The 18889-nt window shown below is 33.1% G+C and overlaps 1 protein-coding gene across 4 annotated transcripts in view; it reads right to left on the reverse strand.

The window, feature by feature from the left end:
- LOC116289403 (calcium/calmodulin-dependent protein kinase type II alpha chain) overlaps nt 1-18039 on the reverse strand; it is a 23543-nt gene extending 5504 nt beyond the window's left edge. Inside the window, exons 1-15 of one of the 4 annotated variants that reach the window (XM_031696311.2) lie at nt 17958-18039; nt 17764-17858; nt 17178-17237; nt 11088-11142; nt 10331-10396; nt 9849-9921; nt 8814-8916; nt 8576-8659; nt 7967-8061; nt 6988-7029; nt 6430-6510; nt 5606-5689; nt 3996-4044; nt 2049-2117; nt 302-324 (exon numbers count right to left, since the gene is read on the reverse strand). In XM_031696311.2, coding sequence (XP_031552171.1) covers nt 302-324; nt 2049-2117; nt 3996-4044; nt 5606-5689; nt 6430-6510; nt 6988-7029; nt 7967-8061; nt 8576-8659; nt 8814-8916; nt 9849-9921; nt 10331-10396; nt 11088-11142; nt 17178-17237; nt 17764-17858; nt 17958-18022 — 1044 coding nt within the window. In that variant the 5' untranslated portion in view covers nt 18023-18039. Of the gene's footprint in view, nt 1-301; nt 325-2048; nt 2118-3995; nt 4045-4773; nt 4829-5605; nt 5690-6429; nt 6511-6987; nt 7030-7966; nt 8062-8575; nt 8660-8813; nt 8917-9848; nt 9922-10330; nt 10397-11087; nt 11143-17177; nt 17238-17763; nt 17859-17957 lie in introns of all 4 variants that reach the window. The other 3 variants (XM_031696310.2, XM_031696314.2, XM_031696313.2) reach the window with 3 other exon arrangements.
- Nucleotides 18040-18889: the final 850 nt, after the last annotated feature.

Here is an 18889-nt window from a genome sequence, read left to right on the forward strand (position 1 = left end):
TAAAAAAACTACGCAAACTACATAATTTGATAGGGTAACTAGAGCTACACAGAGCAATTTTTCATCTAGGCCCTTTCTAGAAATTAGAGTTTATTAGAAAAAGAAGTTCTATAAAGATTTTTTTTACTTTTTCTTCAAAGGATATTTGTCCAGACAAGTTTTAATTTTCAAAGTTTTCGTTTATTTTAGCTGTTTTTTTAGCAGTTGGAAACGTCACAACTTAACACCTCTATTCCGAACTAAACGTATCCTCGTTTGATGTTTGTTTTAAAAAACGAACGAACGTCTATATGACACTTACCCTTTTCTTTACCATTGGTCGCACTAAAGAGCAATAAAAATATCAAAATGAGGAACACTTCATTATCATGTATTAAGGGCAAAACAACACAAATGTGTGCGCACGAATAAATTAAACATGCATTAATAGTTACATGTACATTTCAATAGGCTCCTCGGCTCGGCGTAATGTTGTCCCATTTCAGACCACGTGTCATTCCCTTGAGAATGATATTCTTTGTTTGAGTTGTATTCATATTCATGTGTCTTCTCATGTTCAACTGTTAAACAAAGAAATGATACTCTAGGGAATGACACGTGGTCTGAAATGGTAAAACATTACGTCAGAGACGAGGAGATATATAGGCCTTTTCTGGATACACTAAACATGATGCATTGTGGTATTGCTTGGGTACAAAGGACGCCATATAAGGCACCATGAATAAGCAAGCAAGCAAGCAAGCAAACAAACAAATAAGCAAACAAACAAGATGAAGCAAACAAACTACAACGATAAGATGACGTCAGACAAACAAAGACATGACGTCATTGCAAACATCAAACATGGCATTGCAAAAGAATAGATATGATAAAAAAGTAAAGAGAAGGTAAAAGCTACAAATAATTGAACGAATGGAAAAATAGCGTTAAAGATATTAATAAAGGTTAATAATTAGTATTTATAAAGTTTCAACAGTTTTCTGCATGCATTAAAAACTAACTTACCGGCAGACACAAAAGCACGATCTCTCTGTCAACATATTTATCGGATAACTCAAAATGCGAGGCGGTTTATCTGTGTTGATAATGGAGCATGCGTTCTAGCTTTCTGGTCAGCTTTACCGTTACTCTGAAACAACCTCTGGGTTAATCTAAGTCAGGGCACGGCTAACTCACAGATCAAACCCTGAAACAACCTCTGGGCTGATCTAAGTCAGGGCACAGCTAACTCACAGATCAAACCCTGAAACAACCCCTGGGCCGATCTAGTCAGGGCACGGCTAACTCACAGATCAAACCCTGAAACAACCCCTATGCCGATCTAGTCAGGGCACGGCTAACTCACAGATCGAATTGGAAATTAGTGTTGGGTTTTGCAGAAGAAGTTAAAAGTGAGAAACCCCTATTCCGCGCGCCGGCATGACAGATTGACGCCCGAACCTGGGGTATCAACACAGGCAACCCAACCAGGCATTTTGAGACATCCGATAGAAAATGGCGACACGAGAGATATTACAGAATTGAATAAGAGGATTTAACCTTTCATACTTTCAATGCGCATGCGTGACTTGCAAGCTTCGGAATCAAGAGATAACAACTGAGGAAAAGAGTCAAGCTTAGAAGACGGAAGAGTAACCAGAATATTAAAAGTTTACGTCGAAGACAGAAAGTAGAAATTTCCCAGAATCGAAGAAAGAAAAAACAGCGGCAGAAAGGTTTACGGAAAAGAAGAGAAAACTTATAGAAAAGATTTCAAAGATTTTTGATTACTAAAGAAGAAAACAACTTTCAGCAAAATTTATCTAACATACTGTAAATATCATTAGCTGAACTCGAAACACGTTCGTTTCATTCAGTGCTGCCACAGGTAGCCCTACACTGTAATTAGGTGCAAGTCTCTAGCTCAGCTAGTGAACAAATTTACAGTAGTTTCACCAAGTTTAAATATATTTAGATAATTTTTAGGACAGAAACAATAGGTGCAAAGAGCTTACGAAACAAAGTGCAAGAAGGTTGCTGTGCTTTTAGGATTTGATTTTTTTACTAACATGTTTCGTTAACTGTCGCCAGTTTGCCGCCTTTTGCCTTTACCGCTTTGTCCGAAAGAGTTCTGTGTACTACAACAAGAAATCAATCAACCTTACTATCAAAATAGTCCCTTTCACAGTTCCCTGCGACATCTTGAAAGGTAGCCGTGCCTTTGCATCGAAGCGAGACGAACGGTGAGTTTGCAATGATAGAGACCTTTTTTAACACCTTGGAAATTATTCATGTCTCTATCATTGCAAATTCACCGTTCGTCTCGCTTCGATGCAAAGGCACGGCTACCTTTCAAGATGTCGCAGGGAACTGTGAAGGGGACTATTAATAAATGTACTTTTTTATAATATAAATTATAATAATACTTCATTCTCTAATCAATTTTAGTGTCCGGAGACGATTTTTTTAAAGGTTGCTTTAAATGTTACCACGGTTACCTTGGTTAAAACGGCGAAGTCGTAAACGTCACGCATGCGCAGTTCTCTGAATTAGTAAATACCGATCTTTGCTATCCTTAGCCTGCGTTATATAAACCCTAGACCGAAACTTGTTCTATCGGACCAGCAAAGCATTCCCTTAAACAGCGGTCAACTGCGGTTTGAACATGCGTATTCATAAACCTTGTGTTGAGGTGAGGCTTTGTTGAGGTGCTCGCTGCCTTGTCTAATTTTGAAAATTCTTCTTGTTATATGCGCATGCGCTGTTTGTTGACCGCTATCTGGCTTACCTAACGCAGGCTCAGGATTTAAGCTTGATGGATTCTGTTCAAGTGTTAGTAACCAAGAATTAGATGATTAACTAAGGATTAAGCTCCATAGCAACAAATAAGATCAGTTTGACAGAGTTAGTATATTATGGGTTACGTACATCATAAACTTCAACATTCAGTTAACGTGTTTTTAAAGTTACCGCCGGAAAAATCATTTAAATCAACGCACAAACAATCGGCACAATATCAAGAATAGGCCATGTTCGATATCATCCAAATCAGACTTCATTGCTGTAGTCTTGTGTGTACTTCATGTATGGTCCATACACGAGGATCACCAAATATATTTATTAGTAGGACTAATAAAATAATGTCCAAACATGACGTTCCTACCCTTTCGCGCTGAATAATAAGAATTTTTTTGGTAGAAATGCTAGTTAGTTCGATACAGAACAATTTAATAACAGCACACCACTATATCTATAGAACTTTTGAGGTTTAATGCAATTTTGAACCTTATTATTTCGCAAACCCTTAGTAACGTGCAAGAAGCATGATTTCTCGAACATGGCCTATTCTATATTATTTGAGGTCAAAACTGTTGTTCAATAGTAACCTCGATTAACATTTCTCATTAATAAAAAATGTTAACGTCATCGTTTGATGTGGGAAACAACGCGGCTAGTAACGTTCACTCAAATATTTGTGTTACGGATTTTACGTTATATAATTTTTCATTTTTAGTATAAATTTTAAGAATTTTTAAGAGGATGATTCAAAGAACTAATTGTTATGGTTGTCAAAAAATGCCTTGAACAAAGACAATAGAGATATAAGTGTTTTATGAGTAATTTTTGCGCCAATGGAACTGGTGCCGCTATAAAGAATATTATCAGCATTTAAATTACAGTATTTCGCTCTGTTGAATCAATTCTGCAGTTCAAATTGAAATTTAAAATCAATATTATAAACACAAGTTATTTCATATTTATTTGCATTTTTAAATTTCGTTGAAGAACTTTACTAAAGATCTCCTTCAAGAATTTTTCAACACTTTAAGAATATTTAATTTAAAAATATTTGAATAGTTCAAATAATTAATTATTAATGAAGGTTGATGATAAAGTTTAGGGTATTTTCTGTGGTTCGGCTAGATTTCTTAGACATCAAGACACTTTCATAAAACAGTTTTAAATATTATATAAAGTTAAAACCGGTTATAACAGGTTTAACATTTATGATGTACCTGAGTTAGCAGAGAACCTACGAGCGACGATAGTCGTAAGGATAGCACCCTGGAACACAACAACAACACACACATAAACCAAAGTCTTTAGAAAGAGTGAAGCCCGCGGTTTCTTGCTCAGCGCCTCTGCGCATGCACAGACATTCGTTGCCACTTTGTCTCTAGGGTACCTTAATTATTTTGTTTGTAAAACTATAAATAATTCTTATGATACAAAAAGACGGAATACTAATTCTTGGTGAAAATTGTTTGTCGTGTTAATGAAGCCGAAAACGTCACTATTGTCAAGGTACAAAAAAAAAGAGAAGTTTAGTTGAACTTCCAGGTTTCGAATAATCAACCTTAATTGCCGTTTTGCATTTCAGACAAGAAATGAAACGAACTTAATAAAAAAATATTAGTGGTGTCATTCAACTTCCTCGATAATCGGTTTAGTTCTGCTTCCTCTTTGGTAAGGATAAATTAGAGACGTCAAAATATGACAGATTTGTCTTACGTAAGTCGAGTTTCGAACGAGTTTTGGCCGGATTCTGTCAAGATTGCACAAATTGGCTGGCTGGAAAAATATCTACTTGAAACATAAGAAATCCATTATAATCTCAGGAAGAACACGATCTTTTGAGAGTTTTAATTTTTTTACTTTGCTAAATCTAAGATTGAAACAAATTTTGAGCCAAGAGCAGAGGCGCAAAGCTGCAAAACCATGGTCTTCACAGACCATTAAGCTGGTTCCCTAAGAACAGCAGCTAAATGATCTTAATCTCTATTAATATAATACCTCCAGCAATTGAACTGAAGTTTGAAGTCGCCAAAATCGTGGTCAATATGGCAACCTAAATAAAACGGACCAAAGATCACGTGACCATGCATTGGCAGCATGAGAGTTTCAATTTTTTCAAAGAAAAACGACAACAACGTTATGTCGAGCGTACGAATGAAAATCTAGGATTTTAGTCGATGCATAGATAAATAAATATATAGTCGAGCTCTGTTCTTTTTTTTTTTTCGACGTTTGAAAGCATTGGACAGACCATTGCTTTTGAAGGAATTAGTATGTTAATTGCCCAGTAATACGTAACCGTTACCTTAATGCATTGCTATTGGTGGGATTGATTAGATCAATTTCGTGTGATACCCTTAGATAACGCGAATTTTTTTTCCCTTTTACGATGACAAAATGTCAGTTTCATAACATCCAACTTCACGTCGGCCAAGTTCAAAATTTAAGTTGGTACTGTCACCAAAGCTGATTCATTAATATGGCAACGGATAGAAGTCTATGTGGACATGTAGGTAAACAGCATTAGGTACGACACTCGGTTCGTGTCAAAACTGGTTGGCGCTCAATTTTTGTCTTATGTCAATAAAATGAAAATATACACAAAAGGCAAGTACCTAGCAGTTTCCCTATTTTTTAGAAATATTTCCCTTAGTATTCGAGGAGCAAATTTTCGGGCTTGTTGTTCCCGAGGAAGAGAGTAAAGACTCAAATAATCTCCAATTCTATATATTTTGCCACGGCAGGAAATGGCGAGGCCGGCCAGGAATATCCTTTAAAAAAGCTATTCCAGGGATGATTAAGCTTGTTATATAAAAATTTAATGCCTTACTTTTAGTTTTCTTCTTGCGTTGAACTTCTTCAGCCCGTCAAGCGTCTCTTGGCGGTGAACTTTGGATGCGACGCGTTCTCGGTTCTAAAACATAACAGAAGAGCATTCAATTTATGCGTAGTGATAGCACGATGTCTATACTGACTGCGAAAGGCAGACAGTGATATGTATTTGAGAGGAACTGGGGAAATGGTGTAAATTGGCAATGTCTTTAGTCAATTATGCAGGCGTCGAAGCGCGTATTTAAGCACTTAGATACAGGAGAAAGAAGTTTTAAAAATGACGTCTAGTTGACCGGCAATTATACATATGACATCAATGATTATTGACTTTAGAAACTAGGAAATGGCCAACTTTATAAAATAAACACTAAATTTATTTCATAACTTTTATTGAAAAAATAAAATAAAATGAACAATGAAGTTTCATTGCAGAGAAGTAAAAATGGGTAAAAAAGAGATTAAGAGGGACTGAGAATATCCAAAAAAATTAAAATTCAAAGGAAAAAATACGAATATTTACCAAAATATAAATAAAAATATTTTGGAATTTATGAAAAATAGAAAGAGAAAAAATAAGAATTGGAATTAAGAAATGAAAGAATACTTCTTTCTCGAAAAATCCGATACTCATGCAGAGGTAATGGGAATGAGATTTTTGAATGTGTTGAATACAGACAATTAATTAAACACATCTAACAAGTCGACAAGAACAAGTGATAACATTTAAAGACAAAAGTGGACAATAGATTTTTCTCGATGCGTGCTACATTGTCATTAAAGAGGATTATTTCCTAAGAATATTCACTCAAAGTATTTACTCACCACAATCCAAGGGTGTCTTAGTGCCTCGTGAGCATGAATTCGTCTGGTTTGATCAACTGTAAGCATACTGTTGATAAGATCCTAGAAAACAAATAAATTCGTGCTAACTCACGATACGTGTCGTACCGTGACTGTGACAATGCGTGTCAGAGCATTTTGATTGGTTTATCAGTGATTTTGCGCGTAGGGATTGGTTCGCGGGATATCGTCAGTTTCGTCTCGTGGTGGCGCAGTGTCCCGTGCCGTTTTACAGTTATACGAAATATACTCTTATTTCCTATTCTCAAAAAGCGATATCTCATCATCCTACTCAAAGACTATTGACTAACCGCTTGATATTGCTTGGTAAATATCATTCGTGCAATATTTCACGTCTGCGCAGGAAATTTTAACAGGAAAATAAACTTCAAATGCCCCGACGGCTTGTGCGTTTTTGAGATTTTCCGTTAATCGTTTCGGAAATGAAGCTATACCCTGATGAACATCCTATGTCCTTCTTAACATCCTTGAAATGCAAAACAATAATGTGAATTATTTGAAACTAGTTTCCATGGTTACCTTGGCTTCGTCTGTAACTGTGTCCCATTCAGGAGATGGATACTAGAAAAAGAGAAAAGAATGAATGAATGAATGAAAATAAAAACATAAGCACCAGAAAAATTGCAAAAACAATTTGATTTGTTGGAGTTTTGAAGAAACTCAAAATAATTCACGTACTGTCACGTTAATATATTTTTAAAAAATTAAGTATTTTCCAGGCGACTTGATATTTAACCCGGCTTGAAGTTAGGGAAATGCGCATTAATTATTTCAATATTTTTACTTATTAAAACACAAGTTTTGATAATGTCTTGAGATATTTAGACTTAAAAGGAGAAATGCTTACTTTATTTTCTTTTCCAATGAGATTTTCGTTTAACAATTTTATTTTCAATCTTGAAAAGTCAATGATGATCTTCATATCTGACAAAACGTTTTAAATCTGATTGGTTGGACTGGATTTCTCGTGAAGGATTACTTAGCCGATATGAGACATGGCTACTTGATATTCTTTTTATCTTTGCCTATATTCAAGTCTTTTTAATGTTGCTGAGAACAACAGCGTAATCATTATTTCTATGTACGAGGCTCATAAAATACTGTCGCATGTCATTTTCTTGTGTATTATTTCTTTCTTCCTTTATCCCTACATTTGTAACGGGACCATTGTGATTTTATGATTTATACTACAGATGTAAAAATAATATAATATAATTATAGTATTGTAATAATAAGGAAAAAATATACTGAATTTGGGGCACTGTAGAAAATAACAGTAAAAATAAGCTCAATAAAAAAAGAACTACATTAGGGCTTGGTTGTGCAAAGGGTGGTTATCGCTATCCGACGGATACATTTTATCAAGTGGATAAATTTATCGGATAATAGCATTGACTTTTCCACTGGCTAAGAATTTATCCATTGGATAGCGCTATTCCCCCTTCATACAACCGGGCCCAGGAGAACAGCAGGAGTGAAAGGAGAAAAGAGTACATACATCATAGGCACCACCCTTGATCTGCGCATACAACTTGTGTTGATCTTCATCCCAAAAGGGTGGGTAACCAACCAACAGAATGTAAAGAATCACGCCTGAAAATCAAAGGAAAATACGAAATTAATTCTTAGAAAACACAATGTTAACACCTTGATAGAAACCTATCAATTATCCAATACTGCAGTGCATTGTGGGTCAATTCAGAAACAGCTGAACTTGAAGAATATTTTAAAATTTTCGAACTTGTGAAATATATAAGCCCCGTCTGGAAGTCCAAGGTCACAGTAATTAAACTAGAACGTAAAAGCTTTTAATACGTGGGATGCAGGAATTCCCAACAAATTATTTTCTCAGTTCATGCCGAACACTTTGACTACGTGGGCATCATACGTCAAGGCGCCGGACTAATATGACGTCAAAACATGCCTTTCAGTATATTGCAAAACTTTTAACGACATAAAGATTTATACGAAGAATCGAAAGTCGAAGGGAAACACTTGCTTGGGTCTGCCAATGGACGTCACCCAGCAAGACTGATTAACGCCGACTCGATAAATGTAAGCAACTCTGAGGATTTTGAAGTCAGGAAGCTAGAAGGAAGGCCCTTACCACAAGCCCATAAATCTACAGCTTTTCCATAAGGTTCTTTTTTTAACACTTCGGGTGATAAATATCCTGGAGTCCCAGCAAACCCTGAAAGAAATCAAAATTATGTAGGATTGAGAGCAAGAAACGACACTGGAAACGACCACTTCTACTATCATTGAAATATCAAATCTGGTCAATCTGGTTTCAGACAAACATTTTTTGTGAAATTTTTTTCAAGTGAAATTTTCATTTTACTTACCATACCATCCTAATTTATCTCCTTCTACCTCAATAGCCAAGCCAAAATCTGCTAGTTTAACAATGGCACCTTTTTCTTTGCTGGCAAGGAGTAGATTTTCAGGCTGAAGAAGAAAAAGAAGGGGGAAATGACGTCATTTTTATAAAACGAAAAAAAAAAGTTTTCGGTCCAAATTAAAAATATAAAAAAGTTCTTTTAAATGATTTTTCCTACTTTTTACATCTATTTATTTTATCTTTTTAGCAGAACGCATAACAGAAATTGCTTAGGAAGTTGAATTTTTGTCTTTATTTTATAAATTTATGAAAAATTCAAACCGAAAATATGTCGTCAATAATTTTATAAATGTCGCCGTATTTTGAAGCGCGAACGCGTCTGTTCCCGCCAAAACTTTCCCGCCAAGAAAACCTTTGAAAAGTATAAGTTGTTTTCGAAGGAAAGGGTTCCTGATTGTTTTTCGGTGAGTAAAATTTATTTATTTATTTTTTTTACTATCTGCTAATAATATCTAATAAGTATTTTTTAAACTTTAAGTGATAAGTACAGTTCTAATTTTAAAGTACAAACAAGAAATCATCAACTTATTTCCAAAATTTATTTTCGTTTAAACAATTTGATGGCAGCCATATTGTGGGATAAGACAAGCTTAATTAATACAAATTTTATGTAATTGTGGGAAATAAAATTCCTATATACCCTACAACATAGCTGCTGTAAACCCCACTATTATAGAAGTGGATGTGGATGGGGTTACCCGATTGTCAGTCAAAACTACTAATATTTAAGTTAGTTGTCAGTTAACTTTGAATAATTTAATAACTCTTAAAAACACACCGGCCAAAATAATGAAATATCAGTTAACTGTTAACTACTATGTAATTTCAGGTTATTTGTCATTTAACTACTAATTTTTAGGCCAAATGTCAGTTATTTGTTTTAACTGTTTGAAAAAAATCCCACCCACACTCTCATGGAAGTTCGACTATATCTTGCCCTTCATCACCCTTCATATTCTAGATGTTAAGATACACCCACCTTTAAATCTCTGTGAACGACATTATTTGCATGGCAGTGTTGAACACTCTCTAATATTTGCTGAATACAATGGCTGAAAATCAAAACATGCAGTTTTAATTTAGTGCTTCGAAATATTGTTTTACGTTTTCAATTTAAATCTTTTTTAATCAAGACATGAGTAATAATAATAAACTAATAATAAACTTTATTTAACACAGAATCCATAAAGTTAAAACTTATTTACAATGGAGCTGTGTAAAATACACACACACACACACACAAAAAATAGATTGAAAATATGTAACTATATAAATATAAGAATAAATAAATATGAATATATATACACCTACCCGCAATATATATACACCTACCCGATTTAAAGTAGGTGCAGACAACATGGTTGAAAATTTTTTTCAAAGATAAATAAAAAAGTCAATTAACCTGAGCGACAAACTGTCAAATAATCAGTGTTTAAAATCATATCTTTTTTTGCTTCTTACCTTGCGTCTGCTTCACTATAGTATTCCCTAGCCACAATATCCTCAAAAAGTTCACCACCAGTTACTCTAAAAATAAAAGTTATAAAATATGGTTTTGGGAGGTGCTAAATACAGGCCCATAAAAAGATAAAAAATATTGGGGATCAGCACTTGGTCAAAAATAGTGGGGGTCCTATGTTTTTCAATGTTCATTATACCATACAACAAAATCTTAAAGGGTGGCCACCCCAGGCCTCCATTGATGGAAACCAAAAACACAGCCATCTGGAGTTCGCCTGGTCTAGTTATTATGAAATTAGGACTAAATCAATTTTACATGGGAAATATATATAATAATGCAAGATTATACACTGGTATGAAACTCAAGCTAAGCTCCCATATATGCCAAATTGACTATCATTAAGTTATGAATACAGTTGTATATCCCAAGTGGCTTATTCCTTAGTTCATAGTTAAGATCATAAAATATTCAGATGTAAGGTGTAATTCTCTCTCATTATAATATTTAAAGATTGTGGTTTATATATTTTAGACTGCTTGGATAGTCTTCATCAGCTTTTGAACCTTTTGTTAAAAGTGGAAACAATTTGAGAATTGTACATATATGTTTCTCACACTTTGTGCTGAATTAAAATTTTGAATTTTTTTTAAGACCCCCCCCCCCCCCCCCCCCTAGAAACTCTTTCCTTCTTTCTCTTACCCCTCCCCCAAAAACATAATTACTTCAGAGAAAGGTCAACTTAACTTTGATACTTACAAATCAAATACCAAATAATGATAACCCTCTTCTGCTATGCTTGCATGAAGTCTTACTGCGAGAAAAAATTCAAGACACCATGATTAAAAATTAATAGCTTATTGTTAAAGTAATATACCAAACAATTCATCCAGTCAGCATTAAAGGTCGCACTAGAATTGAAACATAAATGAGCAGAAAAAGTGAAAAATTGATTAAAAAATCTTGAAAATCATTGTCCTGTCCATATTTATTTAGTGATTCAAAGCCAGCATCAGCTTAAATTGGCTTCTAAAACACAAAAACATCTATAATACATGTTTGAGAAATATTTTGAAAGCAGTTTTATGATAAGTTTGATCCACAGTGATCAACCATTTATGGACAATGGTCAATGATTGACAATCAACTTAGTGCATTAGTTGACCATACAAACAATTGCTGCTCCGATACTAGAATGGCTTTTGCTCTGAAAACTTTGTTAACATTTATATCGCATAACTTATATTTTATATTTGCAAAAATGGACTACAGTTTAATATTAGCTATGGACCCAATCATAGTATATATACATTTGATAAATGTAAATCAGCTAACTATTAATATTAATATTAAATGGCAGACTGATATACAGTATATAGGTTCCTGCTGATAAGATATAAAGACCCAGAACAAATAGCAAGGCTTTTACTGAAATTATCCTCGAGATTTGGAACAGCTGAAGTGATTCTAATACAACTAATAATAAGAACAGCTGATATTATAATTCTAACTTTTAGGATACTGATTAAAAAAATATGAAACAAAAGTACATCTTAAAAGAAATTTCATTTTATTTAAAAGGTGTTAACTAAAAATAATGTCAACCATGAATTGTAAGCAAGAGATCAATGTCAGGCAATTTTTTTATACATTTGATATCCTTTTCTATATGCAAACTATTTTATCAAATCAAAGTGAATGGAAAAACTAGTAGTCTCCCTCGCATCCGTTTTTAGTGTCGGAACCGACACTAAAAACAGATGTGAGGGAGACTAAAAAAACTAGTGAACAAAGCTGAAAATGCAAAAACAAAAACATTTCTTTGTCTCATAGCATATATACCTATAATAAGTTATCATATTTTAAAATCAATACATATATAGACAGCGCTGTAGTAAAAAGGTTAATGTCACTCAAATGTGAGACTGGAAGTCTCCATCACATTCTGACACCAAGACAATATAGATAATAAAAATTTCTGCTTTGGTCAGAAGTGTCAGTAAAAAGGAAACATTTAAGACATAAGGAAACATAATTCAGTGTTCCTAATAAGCTAGTTACAATTATCATAACATTAATCACAAATGATAGTTTGGAAGAGGAAGGAGAATTTTTATAGGATTTGACACAAACATTTTATAACAGTGAGGATTTACTTTAACCATGAAAACAAACTTTGGGTTTTTTTCTATTTTTTAAAATCGTGCATACATACTGTAAAATCAATTATCCCTTGAGCCAATCAAATAGAAACAAGATTTATTTTAAATGATTACTCGGTGTATTTGGACTCAATGCTTCATGTTAGAGGGTATAAAATAGCAGAACATTCAGGAAATAATAACTAGGAAAAAACTTGAACAGATCATTCACGGTTTGAGTTTCCTCACTATACATACTATTATTATAATAAATTACTTTATTTCTGCAAAGAGAAATACAATATAAACATATAGTATTACTCTGCAGCTAATACTGCCTGTTCTCTCTCTCCTTCTCTGTCTCTGTCTCTGTCTCTTTCTTCTTTTTTTTTTTTTTTTTTTTGTAAAGGCAAATTAAACTGATTTGAGAAGGGTGTTTTCATAGAGTGGCTCTTCATCATCCACTGAATCCAAATGGAATTTAGAGATATTGCTAAGTTTTGCTGATGAGGAAAACCAGAGACCTCAGAGACATATCCTCAAAGCACAAGAAAAAACTAAAAATAATGAGTTCAGGAATCAAACCTGAGTCACAGTGGTGATACCACTGAAAAATATCCCTTACTTTCCCATGATCTTCGCTTATCTCTCAAAAAATCAAAGAAAGATTAGTAAAAAATATATTACAAAATAAATAAAATTACTATGATGTTATGTGGTTCGCCAATATGTCAATAGACACTGACACTCCCCAAGCCCTTTATGAAATTTCTAAATTAAAGATTCTTATTTCCTAGATGTGAGATTAGCATCACACAAACATAAACTTACATGTATATATATAATACATTAATTTCAAATTTATTATTTAAAAATATATAATATCGATTGAAGAAAAAGTGAAAAAAGCAAAGCTTTTTAGAATTGTTGAATTTTTTTTACTCAAAATTTTAAAAGTGATATGGTGTGAATTGTTTAAGATGTACAAGATAAAGATGGTATATGATTACACAATACTTTATACACAGACTATACAGACCATGATCTTAAAGGAAAAAAAACTGGAAAGCCCATTAAGAATTGTTAAGAAATAAATAAGATGAAAACCTAAAGTTCTATCATAATTTAATTTACTTGTATCATCTTCACTATACACTCCTCCTCATTAGTTTCCCATTTATATAATTACTGCAATCCATAGTTGTCAAGATCTTTCACGCTTGTGTTGTAAATTGAGTCTAACTTTACATTAACTGTACAGTTCTTATAATAAGATTCTCATTATGTCATTATATACATAACCTGTGGTAATACATACATTTCGTACTACAGGTGTGATACAAGGTTTAAAAAATAATTTTGTTATACTAAATATTCCCTGTTTTTCCTTTCAATTTGTACATTTAACATATACTGAATTCAAAGTAAAGAAAAGCTTCCTTTTAGAGACTACAGCGTTAAAGCAAGTGACTGTCAATAGGGTTTGCATCTGCTTTTATAATATTATAATTATGCATTTTATATTGTGATAATTGTGAACCTGATAAAAAGAGTTTTGACAAGTCAGGTGCTTTTAAATTTTTTTACCACTTTCCTTGAGTACAGTATGTGAAGTAATATACTAGCTATTCTATTCTATTTTATCCTTCGTTATGAGCTACTGTACATGTAGGGAGCTATTATCCCACACACACAGTTTTTCGAAAACTTTTCATTAGAAATTATAAATTGAGGCCCTTCTTTAACAGCTTACATTCATTTACAACCTACTCTACAAGAGCTCAGAACCAGGAGAATTTTGTCAGATGCTAATTTGATAGCCCTCAAAGTTTCCTTTCGCAAGGATGTCACAATGTGCTATTAGTAAAGTTTTGTCAAAAGAACACCTTAGATCCCTCTTTACACTCCAAGAACCAAAGCCTTATGGCTTCATGGGGCTACTATGAGAAACCTTTACGAGTGACCTACTAAATTGATAATTGCAGAATATAGAAAATAGTATGAATCAAAATGTATCAAGGGATATTCATTACAATAATTACCTTTGTGTTGCAAGGTGTAAGCTTTATACATATTGTTTTAAAAATAATCATTTAATTTTATCTTTAGAAATCAACATAATTTGGTAAACCTGTGACGGTTTTCCTTATTTTACTTTTCATCTTTTTGTAACTTTTTATTTTATGTTTATAATTCCATCTGAGGTAAAAGCTAGCTAATTAAATAAATATACAAATGCTGATCATTTTTTTAAAAATTTCCTAATTAATTACACTTTGCACCAGAAAACATAATCAAATATATTCCAAAGTGTGCTGAATCAATAATGTAAAAACTAAAGAAATTAAAGAAATTATTATTTATCTTTTATTGATCTATCTATTCCAAACTGGTAAAATTATCCCCAGAACATCAGAAAATTTATTCTTATTGTTAAATGACAGTTGCATTAATCGCTTCCTTAATCTTGACCTTGGTCATAATAAACAGCCAAAAAAAAATTAAATTCTTCAATTTTGTTCATCTGAAAGAAATCTTTATCAATGGTGAAAGAAAAATCATCCACTATGATGTTGAATATACTGATTAATATATCTATTTCAAAAGGTTGTCATTTTGATAAATTATTTTGACAATAGTAGCATTTTAAAGTAAAAACTTAGAGCATAACCAGGGACATGTCTTTAATAATGTAGCCAATATATGTCAATGCAGGATGTTTTTTCTTTCCTCTTTTCTTAATTTTCCATCTGGTAATATGTCATTTATTATGCAGTATTTGACAACTTGGTATTGCACAAGTTTTTTAATTTGGTTCAATAAAAAACAAACTGCCGGTATCAGTGATTTTTAGGAGCTGTGAGGCTTCAGAGAAGTTGTTTTAACTTAACAAACCTTAAGGCAAAATTTAATATAAAATAATAATTGAAATGCAAAAAAACCTGCTGAGTCAAGAGAACTTTAGTCCACTATTTATATGAAGACTGGTTGTAGACAGTCTCTTTGGCTCCATCTAGGTATAGATTATACAGAAGATTTTATTATACACGAGTTAAATAACCAGAAAAGTACTGATCTGAGTTTCGTAAAAGACAATATATACTACATGTGCATACCTTTTATGAATTTTTTTAAAACCGCAGTTCAAAAAATAATTTTACTATAAGAACAAAATTAATTTTTGGCTGAATAAGCTATCAAGATTACTATCAATCCAGATGCAGTAGATTTTGCAAACATGGTCAATTGAACTTAACTTTTCTCAAATGGGATAGGAAAGTCCAAAAAATATCTCTAATGGTCCAAAAACCCATAAGAGTTAAGTAAGTTCATCAGAAAGATTGTTGGCTCTGTTACCTTTCACACAAGTTGGTCTACAGACTTTGATTAAGTTGTTATGAGTCAACCTTACTGTTAACCAGCATGGGGTTGGTGGAAATTGAAATACAGAACCACTAAGTTCAAATCATGATTAATATTGGTTTTTGATGATTATATATAAATGAGAAATATTTAGGAGTCATATATAGAAACTTGTCAAAATTTACATAACATTCTAGAATAAAACACCTGTAATTGCTCGCCTATAAAATAAGATATTTGAAGGATGTCAGAACAAGTATTAATTAATAACATATTTTTATTGATAACACATAAAAATGCAATTGGATTATTTTTAGACACATGGCCAAAGTTTAGTCTGGGTTCAGTGAACCATTTTGTTTATGTTTGGAACTTAATGGATGGTTTCTGATTGGAATAAAATATTCATAAGTCCTTAAAAAGTTGTATGCAAATCATAGACCTACTTATAAAGAGCTGCAATGTTCTATTTCTCTTTCTTTTTTTTTTTTTTTTTTTTTTCCTGTATTCCAATACAGTAAATTTAAAAAGCAAAGAAAAATACTAACGGGCTTCAATTTTAGCGTCTTACTTGATCAGTAGGGGACTTGTTTCTTACTATCATATGACCTGTATTCGAAACCTGCCGTTATGGACTAATTATTCCAAAAATTGTACACAAAATATCAAGGAAACTCCTTTAAGTTAGTTCTACAGCAGCACTCAAATGGGTTCACTGTAAATATTTTTCCGGCATTGAAATGGGTTCCTGATTTATACACGGGTAAACTTTCTCGAGAAAGTTTAAATGATGAAAATAAATTGAAGAAAAAAACACACACACACACCTTCTCGTGGTAAAGCATTCTGTCTCAACATAAATGTAAATAAGGAAAGTTGCCTTAATTGATGAAGTCCACGGTTTGAACGAAAATTGTTTACTTCTTGTTAGAACAAATGAATTTTTCACATCATTCAAAGTTAGCAAAACAAACTAATCGAAAAAATATCAGACATCAGGAAAGCTTCATGTTTCAGTGAACAGAGATGCTAAATTCAATTAAAACTTTGAAAGAATTATATGCAGTAAGGACTTTTCCAACCAAAAATAACGAAACTTCAAATCTTTGAGGTCAAAGGGAATCGGCGATAACTTTAGAAAATATATATACTATGCGTCTAGTAGTCAAGAAGTCCCTTTGCACGAGTCTGAGAAAACTTCGAGTCAATTTATTTCAACTTTAACGCTGAGCGATTTAGAAACGGTCGAAATTGATTGAAATAATCTAAATCATTCGAGAAACACAAGCTTCAACTATAATTCTAATCCTCTTCGAAGCGAAACTACGGGAGTTTAAGAGCTTACCAATATTTGAATGCTTTAAAAGACGACAAATCCTTGCTTCTCTATCCAATTTTTGAAGATCTAAGAAACAAAAGGGAAAAATAGGCATTAATACTTACAGGATTTCTAAGTACAATTCGTATTGTAAACGAAAAAGGTGAAACTGAACTGTCATTTGGCATGACCCGGAGTTCAATCTAAAAGAAAATATAAGGCGTTCAAGAACGCCAGGGTTCTTAGCTGAAGAGTTGTTTTAGGATGGCAACACCATAACCGAAACCCCAAAAGATGATCCTCAGTGCTTCAGGTTCTGTTTCAAAACACTCACTTTGATTTTACTTTACGGCAAATATTTAGTGGGGGAAAAATATTGTTAAAGGAAGAACATCGGCAAATCGAACTCTCTGTTTCGTAGTTCAATAAAATGGGCTGGATAAATTTATACTTCACTATTTTGTATGAATATAAACAATAGGATTCTGGAAGAAAAAAATAATCACAAGTGTCTTACTAGACCGGAGAGTCGATACACGGCTTAGTAAGACCTTGGCGAGTTTATCGAGAAAGAAAACAAAATCGAGTCACATAGAAAGTGTTTAATACGCACCTCTACTTGAAAGTTTTCTTGTGTTGATAATTTTGGCAGCATATTCGACCCTTGTCTCTTTATTAATGCATCTACGAACTATACTGAATGCACCTCTGTATTGAGAAATAAGCGAAAAAATATTATTCGTATACGAAAAGCACTCAGTGACACACACACAGGATAAATCATGAGCGAGCAACGAGAAAACTTACTTTCCAAGCTCTTCCTTAAGATCATATGTGTCGTGAAAAGATCTCGGACAGTGACTCGCCGCCATATTTGCTTGCAAAGAACTTCACAGCCCAAGCACAATATTATCGATTACTCTTACAGGTCACGTGCCTACATAACCAATCGATATTCCATATTTTTTAACAAGAAAAACTTAATAAATCCAATCGATGAACCACTAATAATAATTCGTGTTAAATTCTGTTGCTTAAGTTTTTAGTGCCTATTATGAATGCTATAACATTGATTAAAAATGTAAGGCAAACAGAAACTTGCCCAGATTCTCGGGTGTTTGGGAGGTACTATACCGGACTTTGTCATCGTGAATGTGATGGAAAACTAAATGTCTCTGAACACCTGGCCAACTGTAATACTGGTTTAATCAGAAAATCTATCGGAAACTCAGCGTTGTCCTGGTGAAAAGGCCAGCGTCGTTCGATCAATGACACTACATTTCTTAGAAAAGAAGGCCGCAGTAAACTACAACGAAAACAAACGAAAAATATGGCTGAAAAATGGTTTTGATTACTAGAAGGATGGAAATATTTCTATTAAAAAAAAAAAAAAAAAAAAATGAAAACCGCGAAAGATTTGATGGTAAAGATTATCGGGTATTTGATTTAGAAAAAAGGAGTTAATTCCAATAAGACAAATAAAACTTCTTAGCTTCTTAAATAGGCGGAGAGTCACTAGAGTACGTAAGGTGCTCAATGTTTAGTTTGTGTATCTATTTTTAGAATGCATTTGGAAGACAGACTTGATTCTTAATTTATGTCGCTTGGAGATATTGCGATAAGTACTAGCTAATTCTTGGCGGTCGTTTCTTCTTGTTCTCTCAATCATTTGCAATTATACCGTCAATGAACATCCTTCTACCATTTCAGTGTTTACTTAAAGTCTCGACAAGCAAACT

Source organism: Actinia tenebrosa, unplaced genomic scaffold, assembly GCF_029948245.1.
Source record: "Actinia tenebrosa isolate PJP-AT-01 unplaced genomic scaffold, QUT_ActTen_1.0 PGA_scaffold16__25_contigs__length_10494907, whole genome shotgun sequence".
Classification (NCBI taxonomy): Eukaryota; Metazoa; Cnidaria; class Anthozoa; order Actiniaria; family Actiniidae; genus Actinia; species Actinia tenebrosa.